Source organism: Neophocaena asiaeorientalis, unplaced genomic scaffold (assembly GCF_003031525.2).
Source record: "Neophocaena asiaeorientalis asiaeorientalis breed wild unplaced genomic scaffold, Neophocaena_asiaeorientalis_V1.1 scaffold280, whole genome shotgun sequence".
In the NCBI taxonomy this organism is placed as follows: Eukaryota; Metazoa; Chordata; class Mammalia; order Artiodactyla; family Phocoenidae; genus Neophocaena; species Neophocaena asiaeorientalis.
In genome coordinates, this window is record NW_020185321.1 from 5692347 (window position 1) to 5716159 (window position 23813).

The window sequence follows — 23813 nt, forward strand, 5'->3', positions numbered from 1 at the left end:
AACAGGACAATTTAAAAACTCACAATGGAAAAGAAAAAGACACCAATACTGACATGATCCACATTAGAATTAGAACCATGTTCCAAGAAGTAAAGGTGAACTCTTGAGTGAATACGAAAGCAGAGAAACAGAAGCTATAAAAAAAGAACCAAAAGGAAATTAAACATTAAAAATTTTTATTATAAAATTTTCAGATGTATAAAAGGAAATTTTAGAACTGAAAAAGTGAAAATTAGAACTTACTTGATGGGCTCAGCAACAAAATGGAGTGCCATGAAGAAAAAAATATTTAAAGAATCAATGGTTGAAAACCTACCGAGTTTGGTAAAATACCTTAAAATTACAGATTCAAGAAATATAGCATACCACAAAAAGGATAACTAAAAGAAACTTTTGCTGAGACACATCATAACCAAACTGCTGAAAATCAAAGAAAAAAAATCTCAAAAGCTTCCAGAGAACATTGATGCATTACATATAGGAGAACAATCCCTTAATTCCCATGAGAAAGTATGATGGCCAAAGGATAGTGGAACAACATTTTTTAAGTGCTTTAAGGAAAGACATGTCAACCCCAAACTTTATCCAGTGAAAATTATCAGGAATGAAGGGTAAATAAAAGATATTCTTAGGTAAAGGGAAACAAAGAGGATTTGTTACTTGCAGCCTTGCTGTAAAAGAAATGCTACCATGAAGTTCTTTAGATGGAAGGGAAATGATATCAAAGAAAAACCTGAAACTTCAGAAATAAGTAAAGAGCAACAGAAATGGCAAATTGCTGAATAAATAATAAAATTATTGGTTTTTAAAAATAATTTAAATATTTACTGTGATAAAAAGCAAGGAGTATAACACTTTCTGATGAGGTTTGTAATGGATGTAGATATAGTAAATATGATAATCATAATATAAAGAGGGGAGGCTAAAAGGGACAAATATGGTGGTAAGGTTTCCATATTCAACATGCAGTACTAAAATGTTAACTCAAAGTATATTGTGAATTATATATATTATGTGTATTATAATCCCCAGAGGAACCACTAAAGAAAATAAACAAAGAAATAGTAAAAAGCTAAATAGATAAATTAAAATGGAATAATAAAATATATTCAAATGAAAAAGAAAGCAAGAAAGGGAAACAGGAATTAAAAATAGAGGGGAGACATAGGAAAGAATGTTAGAGCTAAAGCCCAACAATATCAGTATATATACATTAAATACAAATGGTTTAAAACCAGTATTAAGACATTGTCCAACTTGAATTTCTTAAAAACCCCAACTATACGTTGTCCGTCATAACGTGGCCTTAATATACATATATAATACACATATATATTGTGGGTTTGGTTCCAGACCACCACAGTAAAGCAAATATCACAATAAAGTGAGTCACATGCATTTTGTGGTTTCCCAGTATGTCATGTTTATACTATAAAAGTTATGTTTATACTATCCTGTAGTCTACAGTAAGTGTGCAATAGCATTGTCTAAAAAAAGCAATGTACATACCTTAATTTTAAAATACTTTATTGCTAAAAAATGCTAACCATCATCCTAGCCTTCAGTGAGTCAAAAATCTTTTTGCTGGTGGAGGGTTTTGCTTCCAACTCACTACATACTCAGGAAAAAGAGGTAGGCTTGCATCCTTGGTTGTGAATGCAGTTCTTTTGGTAGTCGTCATCGTTAGCATATATTTTTACTCATCTACAAACACAGATTTATTCAAATGAAATAATTTCTAGGTTCTCATAACTCTGAATATAGATCCTGTAATCTTACTTGTCGTAGCTATTTTATTCTAATATGTTCATCCTGCCTACACACTAGAAAAAAAAAACTCTAAACATAAATAATAACTATTAGTTAAGGCTATATTTCTCAAAGTTCTGTCCAGTCAGACATGGCATTTTATCTTTTATCGTATGTCCCTTTCAAGTCTAAATTTTTATCATGTCTGACTTGCTTCATCACCCACTGCTCTTTTTCTGCTCTGAAATCATCTGCAAGACCAGGAATGACAAGCATGTTTCCATTTACAATCCACTGGCAGTTGGTGCCCCTTCCTATAGGCCAGACGGCCTGTTGTACATTTTTAATGTCAGATACTTGAACTATCAATTATTTTCCTACTTACTTAGATACAGTTTACAGTTCTATTGAATTGGGGGGAAAAACAGTTTATTTAAATTTCTACTGAATTTTATTACAATAACTTCATGTATGGTTATGAATATTGGTTATGAATAATCCCCTTCAAGAAGGGCCTTTAGTAACACTGTTCAAATTGCTGTTGAGCTTACTATTTTCACAGGAAAGATGCTATAGATGGTATTATCTTAGATTTCCGACTCTCACACATCAAAATCTCCAGTGATTTTTCATTTGGGATTTTCGAGACCCACATTTCCTGTGAGATAAATTGAGGTATAAAAGGCTTACTTTACATAGGCTTATTATATTATACATAGGCTTACTTATATATTTTTTTCATAATTCTATTAAAGGGAATAGACTCCTATACTCCCAAATTTTATTCATCTATGTTCCTTCTTAACCTTTCTTTAGTATAAATTCTTTGATGGTGAATAAGACATAAGCTATTGCTAAAAGTACCCCTATAATCACAACTGTAGGATGCCCTCCAATATGAATTCTCTGATTTTGTGTAAGGTTTAAGCCACAGCTAAGGTCTTTCTACATTTATTACATTCATATATTCATGACTAACAGCCTTCTCACAATTATAATATTATAAGGATTTCTTTTTAGTAGGAATTCTCCAGTTGAATGACATTTCTCCACTTGAATTACAGAGCTGTTACTCTCCAAATTGAATCATCTCACATTGAGAAAGGTCTGAGAGATGTTTGGCAGTATCTAACATAACTGAAAAAACTTTACGTACACCCTGGGTCTGAGTAATCCCAGTCTTCATATAAAATCAACAGAAATACACACACACACATATACAAGAACATTTATAGTAGTATTTTTATTACAACACAAAATTATAAAAAATACAAATATCCATCAAGAGGATAAATAGCAGTATATTCTTAAAATGGAAGAGTATACAGAATGAAAATGAATACACTACTGCCACATGCAATAATGTATGAATCTTTAAAATGTTGAGTGAAACAAGACAAAAAATTTGTAATGTATAATAAAATATAAAGTTTAAAGACATGCAAAAACTATTTCATGTTAAAAGCCAGGGAAGTGGTAATCTTTGGGGAAGTAACAATTTTTATTCCGCAGAGTGCAATGAGAAATATACTTCATAATTTCTTCCTCTTATGGAGACTGATACTTAAAACCACTTTGAATCTTGCTTCTGCATGTATTATATAAGAATTAAAAAAAATAAACTGAGTCAGCAGGAGAACTTGAAAACGTAAAAAATTAGCTTCATTGCTGATAAGAGTTCATATCAATGATCATATCCATTTCATATGCTAGTAAACAGTAGATAAATAGTTATGTGGTATAGTACATTAAGTTAATAATTATTATTACATTTGTGATTAAAATTACCTTATTCACACGTTAAGCATGCTTTTTTAAAAAACTAAAGTTTTACAGTAACTTAGAAAGGCTTCACAAAGAAATCACATCATTATTACTGCATTACCATGTTTTCTCCCTTGTGAGTTCTTTGATGGACAATAAGGTTTCTCTTATAACTGAAGGACTTACCACACTCATTACAAATATAAGGCTTCTCCCCTGTATGAGTTCTCTGATGTACAATGAGATTTGTCTTCTGGCGGAAGCACTTCCCACATTCATTACACTTGTATGGTTTCTCTCCTGTATGAGTTCTTTGATGATGAATGAGATATGACTTCCTGCTAAAGGCTTTCCCACACTGAGGGCATTCATAGGATTTCTGCCCTGTATGTATTTTCTGATGTACAGTGAGGGTTGCTTTCTGGCGAAAAGACTTCCCACACTCATTACAAATATAGGGTTTCTCTCCTGTATGAATTCTCTGATGTAGATTGAGATTTGTCTTCTGACTGAAGGATTTCCCACATTCATTACATTCATATGGTTTCTCTCCTGTGTGAGTTCTGTGATGATCAATGAGGTATGACTTCATTCTAAAAGCCTTCCCACAGTGAGGACATTCATAGGATTTTTCCCCTGTATGTGTTCTCTGATGTGCCACAAGGGTTGTTTTCTGGCGGAAGGATTTTCCACACTCATTACAAATATAAGGTTTCTCTTCATTATGAGTCTTCTCATGAAGAGCGAGGGTTGTCTTCTGAGAGAAGGATTTCCCACATTCATTACAAATATAGGGCTTTTCCCCTGTATGAGTTCTCTGATGTACAGTAAGATTTGCCTTCTGGTGAAAGGACTTCCCACATTCTTTACAAATATAGGGTTTCTCTCCTGTATGAATTCTCTGATGTAGGGAGAGTGTTGTCTTCTGGCGGAAAGACTTCCCACAGTCATTACACTCATATGGTTTCTCTCCTGTGTGAGTTCTTTGATGACGAATGAGGTGTGACTTCAATCTGAAGGCATTCCTACATTGTGGACATTCATATGATTTCTCCCCTGTATGTGTTCTCTGATGATCAGTGAGGGCTGTCTTTAGGCGGAAGGACTTACCACATTCATTACAAACAAAGGGTTTCTCTCCAGTGTGAGTTCTCTGATGATCAATGAGATATGATTTCCTTCTAAATGAATTTCCACATTGATGACATTGGTAGGGTTTTTCCTCTGTGTGAATTCCCTGATGCAGAATCAATACTGATTTCCTGCAGAAGGACTTCCCACATTCAGTGCATATATGCTTTTTTTCAATATTGGTTGTTCTTCTCCTTTTATTATATTCAGATGGTTTTTCCCTTCTGTAAGCTCTATTATGTGTAATTAGGCCTCCTTTTTTAAGGAAGGATTTCTCACAGTCATTATATCCAAATGACTGTGCTGAAGTTTCTATTTCATGATACTGCATAATCATTTCATTATGACTGACAGTCCTACCACACTGATTATGGGATTTGCCTCCAGAGTGAGCTGTCTCTGGCTTAGTATTGAGGAGTGATTTCCCATATCCATTATGCTCACTAAGTCTCTTTCTTGTAGGACTTAGATTACTGATTATTAATTCTGAAACATTTTTAAAAATCTTTCCATGAGTGTCATATTCAGGAGGTAGGTTTTTTGAATTAATAGGGTTTTTGCTTAAAGTAAATGTCTTTTCATATGCACTACTGTTCTCCTTAATCAGTTTTTTGTGGTTGATTAATACAACTGATCTAGAAATTTTATCTTGTTGTTCCTTGAATTTCACTAAAAAGTCTTCAGCTTTCCACTTTTCTTCTAGGAAAGAATATAATTAATAACAATTTGTGAATCTTCACATATTTGCTATCGAAAGGAATTGTAATAGGGTCTAGTACATGAGGCCAAAAAAGACCACGGACAAATTATTCCTTGCCTGGGAAAAGACATGGAACCTAAATTAAAAACTCTGCCTCATTGTGGAAAAAGATGAAAAATAAGTAATGAACACTAGTAACATTTGCATTTTGCACCAGAACTTCATACAGAAAGTGAAACAAACACACGAAGCAGTAAGGAGAAGAGACAAAAGAATAGTGGAAGAGGAATTCATGCTTGGATAGGTGGATTCAGAGGCAATGAAGTGAACCTTTCAAGAGCATTAAGATTTAAGCAGGATGGACAGAAAAATTAGCAGAAAAGTTTGTTCAGGGAAAATTTTAGAGGAAGGCATTTGGAGGACACAGATCAGAGCCTATACTTTTATTTCTTTATTTCTTTATGCCCCACCACGTGGCATGTGCGATCTTAGTTCCCTGACCAGGGACTGAACCCGTGCCCCCTGCAGCGCAAGTGTGGATTCCTAACCACTGGATAACCAGGGAATCCCCCTGAGCCTATACTTTTAAATATTCATCCCTAGACTGTAAGGTAAAATACTTCCAGTTGTTCCACCACCCTCTTTCCACACACCCACCAATAAATCTTTCTAAGCATCAACTATTTTCCTAGTGTTTATAATCCTCTCTATAGCTGGGGATAATTTTTTCTTGTGAGGGAAATACTAGGAAAACACTTCCAACAGGAACTTTAAAACAGACTAAGGGTATGTTCACCAGTGTATTCAGGTTGCTGTTGTTATTATTTTCTTTCAGAATTGTTCAATAGCAAAACTCTCATGATCATTAATTATAACTATTCTTCTTTTTAAGTGCTAACTTAGAGGTTTAAAGAAAGATTCAAGTCTTTCCCCAATACAGTAACATTCTTAACTCCAGTTTTCCATATGGGGGACCAGAAAGATTGTTCACTCTGGCTCTAAATCACTCATTAATCTTAACCTTTATTTCTCTTATAAATTTAGAACTATATTTGACTCTTTTGCTTTGCAATCATCCACATCTAGTGAAACAATGTTAAATCTAGGTTCAAAAGTCTATTTCTTCCTTGAGTCCATTACCCACAATACTAACATACAAGGAATTTCTCCTGTAAACAAAACTTTACATTACCTAGACTTACTTTTTATATTCAAACAAGTTTTCAGGGTTGTCCACATATCTGAAAAATTTCACCCATAACAATCAAAGCCTAATATTTACTGCCCTATAAATACCTCCCTTATCCCTAATCACATGCTTTTGCTCATGTTCTTTTAATCAGTTGACTTGCCTTCCAGTCTTATTTCTAATCATATTTAGATAATCTTCAAGAAAATGTTACTACTCCATGATATCAAAACCCTTCACATATATCCCACCACCACTTTATTTATTACTTCTTTATAACTTGAAAATAATTATGGTCTAGAAAAAGAATTTTAACAAATCTTTTTACAAGCTTACACTGTGTCATAAATATTTCATGAAAAATGCAGACTTTAACAGTAATCCTTTCTCATAAAGGAATATTTTGTTGGTTATCGCCTTTGTACTCTTCTGAGTTCACATTAACACTGCATATCATAGATAGGTAGTGTTTGTTAGAATCCAACCATTTGAATCAGAATGTACAGAACCATGGCCTGAGCAAGTACTTCTGAAAGGACTTATCAGTACATACTTTATGAATGGAGGAAAAAGAGATCTCCCCTGTACAGCTCCATAAACAGAAAATGAAACAACTACTGACTACTTAAAATGTTGTATACTATGGCAAAGAAGATACAGAGGATCTTATCTTTGAAAGAAAGAATCCTTAAGCATAAACAATGTACAATCAAGTATCAAATTATATAACATCCAAGAGCTGTGTGTGTTACAGTTAGTAAGCAGCATGGAAATTCAGGAAAAGGAAAGGTGGATATGTTGGGGAGTAGTCAAGGAATAGAAAGAAGAAGAAATCTCAAGACTTCAAAGATATACACTATACAGAAGGGTGAACAAAATGAAAAGTACAGACATCATGACAGACCCTACATGTATAGAGAACATTTAGGAGACTGGATGAAGTGGAAATTAGCAAGCATTTTCCACAAAAGAGAGAAATAAAGTTGAAAAGACCAGATGAGGGATTATAGTAGTCCTTGTATGAAGGAGAATTTCAATTTCCTATAATAAGTAGTGGGGAACAAGTCATGATATAGCTTGTCAGGAAAGTTAACAATATAAATTGAAAAAATTAGGACAAAAATTATGGCAAAAACAAATTGTAATTACCGTATGCAAGACATTAAATAAGGTAGTCATCATTTTGTATGATATGAGTAAAAAATGAAAATATGGGAGGATGTAAATATATTTCATGGCCTGATAAACACAAATTGTGAAAAGATCCACAAGAGATTATGACAGAGACAATCAAGCTGGTATCATGGCAGTAATAAAATAATTTGAAAATAGTTAAATGGGAACGAATTTAAGAGCTAGGAAAGTTGGTGATTTTCATTTTCAACTTATTGTCACAAAAGAGGTGAGGCATCATAGTGCAGAACTTGTGAAGGACTGGAGTGAAGGTGGGAGGACTGTGCCGAGTATGTTGGTATTAGAGGTCCTCCACATAAAACAAGGAGCTTAAGTTCTGAGAGTGTATGAGACTAATATAATTGAAAGGTAGATCTCTTGAGGACAAATTAGAGAAATAAGACTGAGAGTCCAATGAAACAATATACCTTAAAAAAAAAAAAGTTCTGTGACTATTATGTATGAGGCACTGTTCCAGTCAATATGGCCAGAGTGGTAAAAAAAAAAACAAAGTAAGTTGGAAATAAATAATCACTTAGATAATCAGGATAAGAATGATTCAGTGTTTTACCCAAACCAAGGGATGATTTCAGGAAAGATGATCAGCCATATAACAATGAACCATGAAAGTTTAATGGAAGAAAATGGTAACTATGGAATTATCAGTCTGGGCCAAGGTGAGTGAGCTTTAAAATTAATAGCTAGACTCATGGTGAGAATGGGAACTTAGAGTTAGCATAGCAAACAAATCTGAAATACTATAAACGAAAGGGAAAGAAAAAGCAACTAAGAAGAGAAATATTAGCCAAGAATTTTTTCTTTCTTAAAGATAGATTTAAAAATGCCTAAAAGAAATCTATTCAATGGCTAAAAGATAAGGGACCGAGAAAGCTAAAAAAGGATACAAATCAAGAAAAAAGATCTATAAGAAGGAAGGAAAGAGATCTAAAAGAAGGAAGGCTTAATTTTGATTAAGAGTGGCAACTATCTTTGATAACACCAAGCAAACTAAGGAAGTCTATTATATAGGGAGAGTGACATTTGAAAGTGATTTAATTTTTTTGCAGGCACAATAGTCATTTCAACGGTCAGGAACCTTTAAAAAGACACTACCAAAATATTTCAAAGGTGTCACCCAACACATGACCACTTTAAATTTATTTTCCACAGATTTCATCTGCCTGCAAGTCAGAAACTCACCTAAACAGGTATGACCTGTAAATGATGTCCATGGCTCTTCTCCTCGTTCCAACTTGAGGATCACGTCAGGCTTGGTCATGTGACACCCTGATTAAGGGAAGATTTGGATTAAGTTGCTTAGGCGTCAATACCTTTGAAAAATCAATAAGGTGAATTTTCAGTACTGGAAATTAAGATACTCCTTTGTGTAACAGTAAATTTAACACCTTGCACTATGCAAGTGAAGACACAATAATCCTGTCAACCAAAAAGAATGCATCACCTCTTATCCCTGAAATCAAGATCACACATATTTTAGGCATCTTGAAAGGAAATGCATGCTACTGAAAGTTTCAAAGAGAGTTTTTCTTACCCACAGAAACGAGGTGGCAATAGTTTTCCAACATCACATCCATGTATAGCATCTTCTGAGCAGGATCCAGGTGCTGCCACTCCTCCTGACTAAAGTCCACAGTCACATCTTTGAATGACACTGATCCCTGTAATGGTTTGGGACTGTGATCAGAACAAATTGACGAGAAATTGGAGACTAGTTTTGATCCTGTTCCTTTGTGGCATTCTTATGAAAACTTGTAAAGAATGCCTACCATTTTTCTTGTTTTGTGATTTAAATAGTAAGGGAAACAAAAATCAAGGTAGAAGTACTTGCCACCAAATTTATTTAATAACTCATTCTAAAAATGTTTATTGTGAAGTCACTTTGTAACCCCAAATTGGACTCGTTTACTAGGGTGCCAAGATATACAAAATGCTGTCCCTGTTCACAAGAAGTTACAACCTCAAAGCATGTAACACATACCTTCAAGAAAGTATGTGTCAACACAAATCTACAAGAAGGTGTTATGGGTACTGTAACAGAAGTATGTACAAGATAACAATGTATTACAAGGGCAGAACAATTTTTCAGACTTCACTGAGGAGGTAAATTTTTTCCTCTTCAAGATTAATGTGTTATGCAGGAAGAATATAGTTTTAAAATGCATGGGAGTGACTTTGGGCATCCAATAATAATACAGTGAATTGGTCAAGCAAAAATTAGAGGAGAGTTTATCCTTAAAAGGCAGCAATGAGTAAGAATTGTTAGGTTTGTGGCTTTTTTTTTTTTTCTTTCTGCGTTACGTGGGCCTCTCACTGTTGTGGCCTCTCCTGTTGCAGAGCACAGGCTCCGGACGTGCAGGCTCAGCGGCCATGGCTCACGGGCCCAGCCACTCCGCGGCATGTGGGATCTTCCCGAACCAGGGCACAAACCCGTGTCCCCTGCATCGGCAGGTGGACTCTCAACCACTGCGCCACCAGGGAAGCCCGGTTTGTGGCTTTTTTGCATGAAGGTACCCCAAAGCCCATAGCCCTTCAGGTGAAGAGCTTCCTCAAAGGTGACAGGGGACAGAATTGAGGGCTGGCAGATGAGCTGGAGATTTAGCGATAAATTCTGGAAGTGAGAGAACTACAGGAAAAATGAGATCCCAAATCTGAGTATAAACTCTGCCATAACTCCAGGTTGATAGTTAAACTAAACAATTGTTAGAGAGATAACAGGAGGCTTAGCAAAGAGCAAACAGAAAGACACCAGCAAAGAGTTTTGAAAAACAGAAGTGTACCTAGTGAGATTTGGAGATTTCTGCATTTTTGATTAACAGCATTCCACAACCTGCTCATAGCTTAAGCAGAAGAAAACTGAAGCCTTAATGGACTGAGGTGTCAGAAGCTGGAGTTAACAAAAAGCAGCAGGAAGTATAAGGGGTGAAACACTGAAAGAAAGAGAATGTAGAAAGTCAGGCCCCAAATCTAAGTATAAATATATACCAAATTCTTTGAGAGCTAAAGTACATGAACACAGTGGGAATCTACCTCCCATCATAGGACCAGGGTAAAAAGCAGCAGGTGGGAGCTTAAGGGACCTAGCTATCAGCTGCTTCACACTTGGGGTGGAGGTGGAGGGGCAGGGAGGGCAGAGTTTGAAGTTTGATTCCAAGCAAGTTAATCGTCTGCTAGAACAACAACAAAAAACAATAATCCTCAGAAAAACAGACATACAGAATTCAGATTACTATAATATATTACTCATGATGTTCTGGTTTCTAGCAAAAATTAGACATGTAAACAAAACAAAACAGAAAAAGAAGAGAGGGAATATGACCCATATTCAGAAAAAGTTCATGGAAACTAATTCCTAGTGGACCCAGGTATTGGATTTTGCCACAAAGGCTTCAAAACAGCTGTTCTAAATGTATCTAAAGAAGTAATGAAAAACCTGGCATGGAATCTTGAAACATAAACTGCTAAAAAAGCACGAAGTGAAAATTCTAGAGTACAGTAACTGAAATGAAAATTTCACTATGTAGGTAGCAGACTAGAAATAGAAAAAGGAGCAATCAGTAACCTTGTAAATGCAGGCATACCTCAGAGATATTGCAGATTCAGTTTTAGACCACTGTAATAAAACGATTATTGCAATAAAGTGAGTCGCATGAATTTTTTGGTTACCCAGTGCATATAAAAGTTACATTTACATTCTACTGTAGTCTATTAAATGCAATGACATTATGTCTAAAAAACAATGAACATGCCTTAATTAAAAAATACTTTATGGCTAAAATGTGCTAATCATCACCAGAGCTTTTAGTGAGTTGTAATCTTTTTGCAATACTAACATCAAAGATCACTGATCACAGATGTTAACAAATATAACGAAAAAGTTTGAAATACTGAAGAATAGCCAATGTGACAGAAATGAAGTGAGCAAATGCTGTTGGAAAAATGGCACCAATAGACTTGTGTTAAACTCAGCATTGCTACAAACTTCAATTTGTAAAAGATGAAATATCTGCAAAGTGAAATAAAAGCATAATAAAATTAGGTATGCCTATATATAACTAGATCAACAGAAATTAATCAATCTGAATAGAAAAGGAAAGAAAAAGAAAAAATGAATAGACCCACAGAGAGCAGTGGGTCAATTTCAAAGTAATCCAACAGAGGTGTAATTGGAGTCCCAGAAAAATAGGGGGAAAAAAAAGGGTCTGAATAATTTTTAAGGAAATAATGGCCTAACACATTCAAAGTAAGCAAAACTTAACTTACATATTGAAAAAGCTTAATGAACCCCAAAAGGATAAAAACAAAAGAAAACCACACTCAGCAAATCCTAATCAAACTGCTAAAAGCCAAAGAGAACATCAACCAAGAATTCTGTACTGAGCAAAATATCCTATTGAAAATAAAGTCAACATAAAGCTACTTTCAGAAGAAATCTGAGAGAATTCATCACTAGCAAAACTGTACTATCAAAAATGGTAAAGAAAGGTTTTCAGGCTGAAGGTAAAAATGACATCAGATGGTAAACAAGGTCTTTAGGAAAGAATGAAGAGGTTGAGAAAAATTGTATATAAAAGACTATAAATATTCATTTCCTTCCTTATTTAAAAAACATGAGTGTTTCAAGCAGGGGTTGGTGAACACTTTCTGCTGTTTTAGTATGAATGCAACCATGGACAGTATATAAAATGAATGAGCAAAGTTGTGTTTCAATAAAACTTCATGTATGGACACAGATTTAAATTTCATAAAAGTTATGTAAGTGAGAAATATTTTGATTACGTAGGTCAGAAATATTCTGATTTTGCACTTTTTCAAACATTTAAAGTATAACTATTTTAAACTCACAATCTGTACAAAAACACATAGTAGACTGTTTTTAGCCTCTGGGCTGTAGACCCTTGGTTTAAAGTAGGCATTCTAACACCATTTATTACAAATATAAATATCACACACATGGCGAACAAAAAAAACAAACCATGGGGAAGTCAATAAATGAAAATACAATGTTGCAAGTTGACATATTTTACCTTAAGTAATTCAGTACTATCTCTAAGTAAAACATGATTAAGTTAAAGATGCACACTGTAATCCCTAAAGCAACCAAAAAAAAAATAATGCAAATTGATATAACTACAAACTCAAAAGAGAAATAAAAATTATGAAAATGTATGGCTTGACACAAAATAAAACAGGATATAGGAACAGATGCACAAAAACAGGTTAGGAGTAATCTTTTCTTTTTTTTTTTTTTTTGGTACGCGGGCCTCTCACTGTTGTGGCCACTCCCATTGAGGAGCACAGGCTCAGTGGCCATGGCTCACGGGCCCAGCCGCTCCGCGGCATGTGGGATCTTCCCGGACCGGGGCACGAACCCGTGTCCCCTGCATCGGCAGGCGGACTCTCAACCACTGCGCTACCAGGGTAGCCCAGGAGTAATTTTAAATGCATATTATTAAATGTAAGAAGCCCAATTTGAAAAGGCTACATAATATATGATTTTAACTATATAACATTCTGGAAAAGGCAAAGCTATGGAGATGATAGATCAGTGGTGGGACTTCCCTGGTGGTGCAGTGGTTAAGAATCCACCTGCCAATGCAGGGGACATGGGTTCGAGCCCTGGTCTGGGGAAGATCGCACATGCCGTGCAGCAACTAAGCCCGTGCACCACAACTACTGAGCCTGCACACCACAACTACTGAGCCCGTGCACCACAACTACTGAAGCCCACGCACCTAGAGCCTGTGCTCTGCAACAAGAGAAGCCACCGCAATGAGAAGCCCACGCACCGCAACAAAGAGTTGCCCCTGCTTGCTGCAACTAGAAAGCCTGAGCTCAGTAACGAAGACCCAATGCAGCCAAAAATTAAATACAAAAAATAATTTTAAAAAATCAGTGGTTGCCACTGCCACATATTAGAGGAGAGGGAGAGGTGAATAGGCAGAGCACAGAGGATTTTTAGAGCAGTGAAATTAGTCTGTATAATACTATAATGGTAGATACATGTCACTATATATTTGTCAAAATCCATAGAATATAGAACACCAAGAATGAACCCTAATGTAAACTATGGACTTTGGATGATAATGATATATCATTGTAGGTTCATTGATTTTTAACAACATACCACTCTGATGTAAGATATTGATAGTAGGGAAAGCTATGCATGTGTCAAGGGGTAAGGGCATAAATGGAAACTCTCTGTACTTTCTGCTTAATTTTGTCTGAACCTAAAACCACTAAAATATAAAGTATGGTTAAAAGATTAAAATAAAACAGGTTAGGTAATCAGAAAACAAAGAGTGAAATGGCAGCCCTAACTACAACAGGACTAAACACTCCAACAAAAAGACAGATTATTAAAATGTGTAAAAAAACCAAGACTCGAAATATATTCTGTCTTCAAGAGACATACTTTAAATAACATAGACACAAATAGGTTTAAAATAAAAGGATGGGAAAGAAACATAAAAACATTAAACATGGGAAAGCTGATGGGGCTATAGTAAAAGAAGCTGAGGAGTATTACCACTACAGACAAAAAAGAACATTTCCTGATAATAAAAGAGTAAATACATGAGGAAAATATAGCAACTACAAATGTATATGTACTTAAGTAACAGTTTCAAAACACGAGGCAAAAATTGACAAAAGTAAAATGAGATTTTAAAAAGTCTAAGCATGGTTGGTGTTAATATTTGTCAGTAACTGAGAGAACTAGACAAAAGGGGGAAAACCTGTAGAGATTTAGAAACTCTAAAGAATACTGACACCTAACGCATTTGATATTTATAAACCACCACTTTCAATAATTTCACAACACATTTTATTCAAGAGTAAATGGACTATGCACCAAGATAGAACACAAACAAGTCTCAACAGATTTAAGACAAATCATACAAAGTGTGTTTTCTGACCACACATGAACTAAATTAGATATCAATAAAAATGGCATATCTAGAAAAGCCCCAAATGTTTGGAAATTAAACAATACACTTCCAAGTAACCAATTTAGGGTCAAAGAAAATTAAAAAATTGTTTTTCATAAAATATATTAAACTAAATACAAATAGATCAAATTTTGAAGATGCAATTAGAATAGGCTAAAAGAGAAAGTTATAAGTTTAAATGCTTATATTAGAAAACAAGAAAGATTTAATATCAATAATTTAAACTTTTATCTTAAGAAGCTTTAAAAAAGAATAAGTTAAACTAACCCTAAAGCAAGTAAAGGAAATAGTTAGGAAAAAAGGAAAAATCAATAAAATAGAAAATAAATAAGCAATAGGGGAAAAATCAATGAAACCTAAAGCCAAATCCTTGAAAATATCAATAAACTGTAAAACCTCTAGTTAGATGGATTAAGAAATAAAGAGGGATGTTACACATGGCCATTATCAGATCCTACACATATTAAATAGATAAGAGAATTATAAACAAATTAAAGGCAATAAATTAGACAATGTAGATGAAATGGACAAATATTTTAACTTAAAAAACATGTTACCAAAGAAAAAAAATCTGAAAACCCTTAACTATTAAAGATACTGAGGGACTTCCCTGGTGGTCCAGTGAAGTCCACTTCCAATGCAGGGGGCATGAGTTTGATCCCTGATTGGGGAATTAAGATCCCACACGCTGCGGGGCAACGAAGCCTGTGTATGCCACAACTATTGAGCTTGCGCACCTCAATGAGAGAGCCTGTGTGCCGCAAACTACAGAGCCTACATACTCTGGAGCCTGTGCACCACAACTAGAGAGCCCACACACCCTGGAGCCCATGTGCCACAACAAAGAGCCCACATGCCACAACAACAACAAGAAAAGATCCCGCATGCCTCAAAGATCCCGCATGCCACAACTAAGACCCAATGCAGTCAAAAAACAAACAAACAAAAGAAAAACAGGGACAACAATCAAAAAACAAATGGGAAAACAAAAAAATAGCAAGATGGTATATTTAAACACAACTTATTGATAACTCATTAAATGAAAATGGACTAAAAACTCTAATTAAAAGGTACAGTATCAGGAGTTACCTGGTTAGGATCCTGGGCTTTCACTGCCATGGCCTGAGTTCAATCCCTGGTCGGGGAACTGAGATCCCACAAGCCATGCGAATACTCTCTGTAACAGACTCATTATAAATATTAAAACATAGGTAGGTTAAAGTATAAAGAATGGAGAACAGGTATACTATGTAAATACTAATTGAAAGAGATCAGCCAATATGGCAGAATAGAAAGACCCTGATTGAGCTCACCTCCTCTCACAAGCACACCAAAATTACAACTATTTACAGAACAATGATCAGTGAAAATCACTGGCACCTACAAGAAAAGATCTACAGATAAAGAAGGTATGACAAGATGTGTAGGAGTGAGGTTGTGATGTAGTCAAGTTCCAGCCCCCCAGGTAGGCAACCCCTGAAAGGGAGACTAATTATAATTGCAGAAGCTCTCCCCAAGGAGTGAGGGATCTGAGCCCCATTATCAGACTCCCCCACCCTAGTGGTCTTGTGCCAGGAAGACAAGCTCCTAGAACATTTGGGTTTGAAGGCAAGTGGTGCTTACTTTCAGGAGAACCAGAGGGCTAGGGGAAATAGAGACTCCACTCTTAAAGGCACAGACAAAAATCTCACATGCTCCAGGAACCAGCGCAGAAGTGGTAATTTGAAAGGAGCCTGGGTCAGACCTGTCTGCTCATCTTGGAGAGTCTCCCAAAAAGGCCAGAGGCAATTACAGCTCACTCTAGGGACAAGACACTGGCGACAGCCATCTTGGGGAGCTTGTTCTACAATGTAGACACTGTGCTAGCAACCTCCATTTTGGATTCCTCCCTCTAGCTTATCAGCCTCAGGACCCATCCTCCACCCAACAGCCCAAAGGTCCTAGTACATAGACGCCTCAAGACAAGCAACTAACTTGGAAGGGACAAAGCCCCACCCACTAGCAGACAGGCTGCCTCAAGACCTCCTAACCCCACAGCCAACCCTGGACATGGTCCTGCCCACCAGAGGTCCCAGGACCTGGCCCCACACACCAGTGTGTAGGCACTAGAACCAGGGCCCCCAGGGCCCTGCAACCAGACCCTGCTCCACTCACCAGTGGGCAGGAACCAGCCCCAGAATCCATGGTCCCACACACCAGCGAGCCTGCTCTAGAGTTGGGACCAGTCTCAACCACCAGCAGGTGGACACCAGTCGGACAACCACAGCCCTGTAGCCTGTAGACTCAGCCCATCCACCAGCAGGCCAGCACCTACCCTGGGACTGGCTGGGCTCTGACCCCACCCATTAGCAGGCCAACACAAACTTTGGAACATGCCTCATGCTGCAATGTCAAAAAATGGCCCCTCTCACCAGTGGTCAGACACCAGTTCTGGGACCCCTGGGCTCGGCTGCCAGACCCCAGGACCTGGCTTCACCCACCAATAGTGGACACCAGCCCCAGGGTCTCCTGGATTCTGCCGACCAGTGAGCTAGCACTAGCCCTGGGGTTGCCTGGTGTTTCCCAGCCAGCTGCCTTAAGACCTGCCCAACCAACCAGCGGCCAGCAGTCTCTGCACAAGGCAAAGCCTAGCAACCAACCAAACCGGAGGCCAACCAAGCCTACAAGACCGCCCACAGTAGTCAACCTGTCACGACAGACGGACCCATGCAACCCAATAGGGGGCACCCTAGAGCATACAGCTCTGGTGATAAGATGGGAGTGCACTGCTGGGACACAAAGGACATCTACAAAAGGCCACTTCTCCAAGGTTGGGAAAAGGTAACCAAACTACCAGATACACAGAAATAAAAACAGCAAGTTGGGTAAAATGAGGTGAGAGAGGAACATGTTCCAAATGAAGGAACAAGATAAAACCCCAGAAGAATTAAGTGAAGGGGAGTTAGGCAATTTACCTGAGAAAGAGTTCAAAGTACTGATTATAAAGATGATCAAGGACTCGGGAGAAGAATGGATGCATAGAGCGAGAAGTTAGAAGTCTTTAACAAAGTGCTAGAAAATATAAAGAACAACCCAACAGAGATGATGAATACGATAAATGAAATGTAAAATACAGTAGAACGAATCAACAGTAAACTAAATGATACAGAGGAACAGATCAGTGAGCTATAAGCAGAGTAGTGGCAATCAGTGCCACTGAACAGAAAAAAGAAAGAAAATAAATGAGGAAAGTTTAAGAGGCCCCTGAGACAACATCAGGACACTAATATTCACATTACAGGCATCCCAGAAGGAGAACAGAGAAAGGGGCTAACAACATATTTGAAGATATAATAGCTGAAAATTACCCTAACTTGGGAAAGGAAATAGACATCCAAGTCAAGGAAGCACAGAGATTCCCAAACAGGATCAACCAAAAGAGGAACACACCAAGACATACTGTAATGAAAATGGCAAAAATTAAAGATAAAGAGAGAATATTAAAAGCAGCAAGGGAAAAGCAACAAGTTACACACAAGGGAACTCCCATAAGGCTATCAGCTGACTTTTCAGCAGAAACTCTACAGGCCAGAAGGGAGTGGCACGATATATTTAAACTGATGAAAGGGAAAAAGCTAGAAAAAAAAACAAGAATACTCTACCTGGCAAGGCTCTTGTTCAAATTTAGTGAAAAGAGCAAAAGTTTTACAGACAAGGAAAAGATAAAAGAGTTCAGTACCACCAAAACAGCTTTACAAGAAATGTTAAAGGGACTTCTCTAAGAAAAAAAGAAAAGACCACAACTAGAAATGTGAAAATTACAAAAGGAAAACTCTCATACAGTAAAGGTATTAAGTCGTCCATGCACAAAGCTAATAGATTAAAACAAAAGTAGTAAAATCATCTATATCCACAATAAGCAGTTAAGGGATATCCAAAACAAAAAAAAATGTAAAATATAATGTCAAAACCAGTAATTGTGAGGGGAGAAGAGAACATATGCAAGGTTGTTAAAATGCATTTGAAATTAAGAGATCAGCAACTTAAAACAATCAATATACATATATACATACACATATACACACACACGTACATATATTGCTATACAGAAACCTCATGGTAACCACAAACCAAAAATCCATAATAGATACACACACAAAAAAGAGGAAGGAATCCAAACATAACATTAAAGATAGTCACCAAGTCACAAGAGAAGATAACAAAAGAAGAAGGAACAAAAAAGAAGTACAGGGCTTCCCTGGTGGCGCAGCGGTTGAGAGTCCACCTGCCGATGCAGGGGACATGGGTTCATGCCCCAGTCTGGGAAGATCCCACATGCTGCGGAGCAGCTGGGCCCATGAGCCATGGCCGCTGAGCCTGCGCGTCCGGAGCCTGTGCTCTGCAATGGGAGAGGCCACAACAGTGAGAGGCCCACATACCACAAAAAAAAAGAACTACAAAAGCAACCCCAAAACAATTAACAAAATGGCAACAAGAACATATATTGAATATATCAATAATTAGTTCAAATGTAAATGGATTAAATGCTCCAATCAAAAGACAGAGTGGCTGAATGGATACAAAACAAGACCTGTGTATATGCTGCCTACAAGAGACTCACTTCAGATATAAAGACACAGACTGAACATGAGATGGAAAAAGGCATTCATGGATATGGAAATCAAAGGAAAGCTGAGGTGGCAATACTTATATCAGACAAAATAGACTTTTAAACAACAGGTGTTATAAGAGACAAAACAGAATAATCAAGGGATCAATCCAAGAAGATGTAATAATTGTAAAAATACATGCACCCAACATAGGAAGACCTAAATATATAAACCAAATATTAAGATATAAAGGGAGACACTGACAGCAACAAAATAATAGTAGGGTACTTTAACATACATCAATGTGTCTATACAAAGAAAGAAAATCAATATGAAAACAAGGGCTTTAAATGACACATTAGGCCACATGGACTTAATAGATACACACAGAACATTCCATCCAAAAGCAGCAGAATACACATTCTTTTCAAATGCACATGGAACATTTCTCCAGGGTGGACCACATCATAGGACAGGAAACAAGTCATGGTAACTTTAAGAAAACTGAAATCATGTCAAGCATCTTTTCTGACCACAATGCTATGAGATTAGGAATCAACTACAAGAAAAAAAACTGCAAAAAACACAAAAACGTGGAGACTAAATAATATACTACTAAACAACCAATGGATTAGTGAAAAAAATCAAAGAGGAAATAAAAAAATACCTGGAGACAAATTAAAACACAATGATCCAAAATCTATGGGACACAGCAAAACAGTTCTAAGTGGGAAGTATATAGCAATACAGGCTTATATCAGGAAATAAGAAAAATCTCAAATAAAAAACCTAAACTTACACCTAAAGGAACTAAAAAAGAACAAACAAAACCCAAAGTTAGTAGAAGGAAAAAAACCATAAAGATCAGAGCAGAAATAAATGAAATAGATGCTAAAAACAAACAAAACAATAGAAAAGATCAATGAAACTAAGATCTGGTTCTTTGAAAAGATAAACAAAATTGATAAACCTTTAGACAGACTCATCAAGAAAAAAGAGGGGGTCTAAATCAATAAAACCAGAAATGAAAAAGAACTTACAATTGACATCACAGAAATACAAAGAATCATAAGAGAATACTATGAAAAACTCTATGCCAATAAAATGGACAACCTAAAAGAAATGGAAAAATTCTTAGAAATGCACAACCTCCCAAGACTGAACCAGGAAATATAAGATATGAACAGACCAATTACCAGTAATGAAACTGAATCAATAATAAGAAAATTCCCAACAAACAAAATTCCAAGACTAGATGTCTTCACGACTGAATTCTAATGAACATTTAAAGAAGAGTTAACACATATCCTCCACAAACTATTCAAAAAATTGCAAAGGAATGAACACTTCCAAACTGATTCTATAAGGCAGTGTCACCCCGATACCAAAACTATACAAAGACATCACAAAAAAAATTACAAGCCAATAACACTGATGAACACAGATACAAAGATCCTCAACAAAATAATAGCAAACTGAATTCAACAATACGTTAAAAGCATCATACACCATAACCAAGTAGGATTTAACTCAGGGATGCCAGGATGGTTCAATATTCGTAAATCAATCAATGTGATATACTACATTAACAAACTGAAGAATAAAAACCATATGATCATTTCAATAGACGCAAAAAAAGCTTTTGACAAAATTCAATATCCATTTATGATTAAAAAAAACCTCTCAAGAAAGTGGGTATAAAGGGAACATGCCTCAACATAATAAAGTCATATATGATAAGCCCACAGCAAACATCATTCTCAATGGTGAAAAGTTGAAAGCATTTCCTCTAAGATCAGAAACAAGAAAAGGGTGCCCACTCTCTCCACTTTTATTCAACATGGTATTGAAAGTCCTAGCCACAGCAATCAGACAAAAAAAGAAATAAAAGGAATCCAAATTGGAAAGGAAGAAGTAAAACTGTCACTGCTGATGACATAATACTATACATAGAAAATCTTAAAGACGCTACCAAAAAACTACTAGAATTAATCAATGAATTTGGTAAAGTTGCAGGATATAAAATTAATATACAGAAATCTGTTGCATTTTTATAGACTAACAATGAACTACCAGAAAGAGAAATTAAGGAAACAATTCCACTTACAATCACATCAAAAAGAATGAAATACCTAGGAATAAACTTACCTGAGGTAAAAGACCTGTATTTGAAAAACTATTAAGACACCGATGAAAGAAATTGAAGATAACAGAAACAGGTTGAAAGGTGTACCAGGTTCATGGACTGGGAGAATTAATATTGTTAAAATGACCATACTACCCAAGGCAATCTACATATTCAATGCAACCCCCTATCAAAATATCAATGGTGGGACTTCTCTGGTGGTCCAGTGGTTAAGACTCTGTGCTTCCAACGCAGGGCGGTGCACGTTTGATCCCTGGTCAGGGAACTAAGATCCCACATGCTGTGTGGTGCAGCCAAAAGAAAACAAAAAAAATACCAATGACATTTTTCACAGAACTAGAATAAATAATTTAAAAACTGTATGGAAACACAAATACCTCGAATAGCCAAAAGAATCTTGAGAAAGAGGAACAGATCTGGAGGTATCACACTCCCTGACCTCAGACTATACTAAAAACACAGTAAGCAAAACAGTATGCTACAGGCATAAGAACAGACACACAGATCAATGGAACAGAATAGAGAGCCTAGAAATAAACCCATGCACTTATGGTCAATTAATCTATGACAAAGGAGGCAAGTATATACAATGGAGAAAAGACAGTCTCTTCAATAAGGGTTGCTGGGACAACTGGATGTGTAAAAGAATAAAATTAGAATATTTTCTAACACCATATATAAAAATAAACTCAAAATAGATTAAAGACCTACATGTAAGACTAAAACCATAAAACTCCTAGAAGAAAACATAGGCAGAAAAACACTGACAAAATTTGTAGAAATATTATTTTGGATCTGTCTCCTAAGTCAAAGGAAACAAAAGTAAAAATAAACAAATAGGACGTAATTAAACTTTAAAAGCTTTTGCACATCAAAGGAAACCATCAACAAAATGAAAAGGCAACCTATAGAATGGGAGAAAATATTTGCAAATGATATGACCAATAAGGGGTTAATATCCAAAATATAAGCAGCTCATACAACTCAATATCAAAAAAACCCAAAAACAAAACCAATTAAACAATGGGCATTAGATTAAATGGACATTTTTCCAAAGAAAACACAGAAATGGCCAACAGGCACATGAAAAGATACCATCACTAACATCAGAGAAATGCAAATCAAACCACAATGAGGTATCACCTCACACCTGTAAGAATGGCTATCATCAAAAAGACCACAGACAACAAATGTTGACAAGGATGTGGAGAAAAGGGAACCCTTATACACTGTTGGTGGGAATGTAAATTGGTGCAGCCACTAGGAAAAACAAAAACTAAAACTATCAATAGAACTACCACATGACCCAGCAATTCCACTCCTCAGTATGTATCTGAAAAAAATAAAAATTGTAATTTGAAAAGATACATGCATCCCAATGTTCACAGCAACATTACTTACAATAACCAAGATATGGAAGCAACCTAGGTGCCCATCAACAGATGAATGGATAAGGAAGATGTGGTGTGTACATACACACACACACACACACACACACACACAGAGGAATATTACTCAGCCATAAAAAAGAATGAAAAATTTCCATTTGCAACAATATGGATGGACTTGATAAGTATTATGTTCAGTGAAGCAAGTCAGACTGAGAAAGACAAACACTGTACATTATCATGTATACGTGGAATCTAAAAAATAAAATGAATGTGTACAACAAAACAGAAACAAGACTCACAGACATAGAAAACAAACTAGTAGATACCAGTGGGGAGATAGAAGGAGGGAGGAACAAGCTAGGGGTAGGGGATTAAGAGGTACAAACTACTAGGTATAAAATAAATAAGCTATAAGGATATATTGTATAGCACACAGAATATAGCCAATACTTGTAATAACTATAAATGGAGTTTAACCTTTTAAAACTGTGAATCACCATGTTGTACACCTGAAATGTATATAATGTTGTAAAATCAACTACACTGCAACTAAAAAAAACAAGAAAGAAACGGAGGGAGATGCTCTAGATTAAAAGACATTTAAGACATTTTTGGGAAATTAATTAAAATTAATTCATTTTACATTAATTAAAATTAAAAATAGGGACTTCCCTGGTGGCACAGTGGTTTAGAATCCATCTGCCTGCCAATGCAGGGGACACAGGTTCAATCCCTGGTCTGGGAAGATCCCACATGTCACGGAGCAACTAAGCCCGTGTGCCACAACTATTGAGCCTGAGCTCTAGAGCCTGTGTGCTGCAACTAGTGAGCCCATGTTCTGCAACTACTGAAGCATGCACACTTAAAGCCTGTGCTCTGCAACAAGCAAAGCCACTGCAATGAGAAGCCCGCATACTGCAATGAAGAGTAGCCTCTGCTGGCCGCGACTAGAAAAAGCCCACACGCAGCAACAAAGACCCAACACAGCCAACAAAAAAATAAAAATAAACACT

General features: G+C 36.3%; 1 protein-coding gene across 4 annotated transcripts in view; it reads right to left on the reverse strand.

Moving 5' to 3' along the window:
- Positions 1-2989: 2989 nt before the first annotated feature.
- Positions 2990-23813, reverse strand: part of ZNF567 (zinc finger protein 567) — a 29875-nt gene continuing 9051 nt past the window's right edge. For 2 of the 4 annotated variants that reach the window (XM_024733842.1, XM_024733843.1), the window contains exons 4-6: positions 9259-9385; positions 8907-8993; positions 2990-5343 (exon numbers count right to left, since the gene is read on the reverse strand). In XM_024733842.1, the coding sequence (XP_024589610.1) occupies positions 3623-5343; positions 8907-8993; positions 9259-9385 (1935 nt within the window). In that variant the 3' untranslated portion in view covers positions 2990-3622. Of the gene's footprint in view, positions 5344-8906; positions 8994-9258; positions 9386-11305; positions 11338-23813 lie in introns of all 4 variants that reach the window. The other 2 variants (XM_024733845.1, XM_024733844.1) reach the window with 2 other exon arrangements.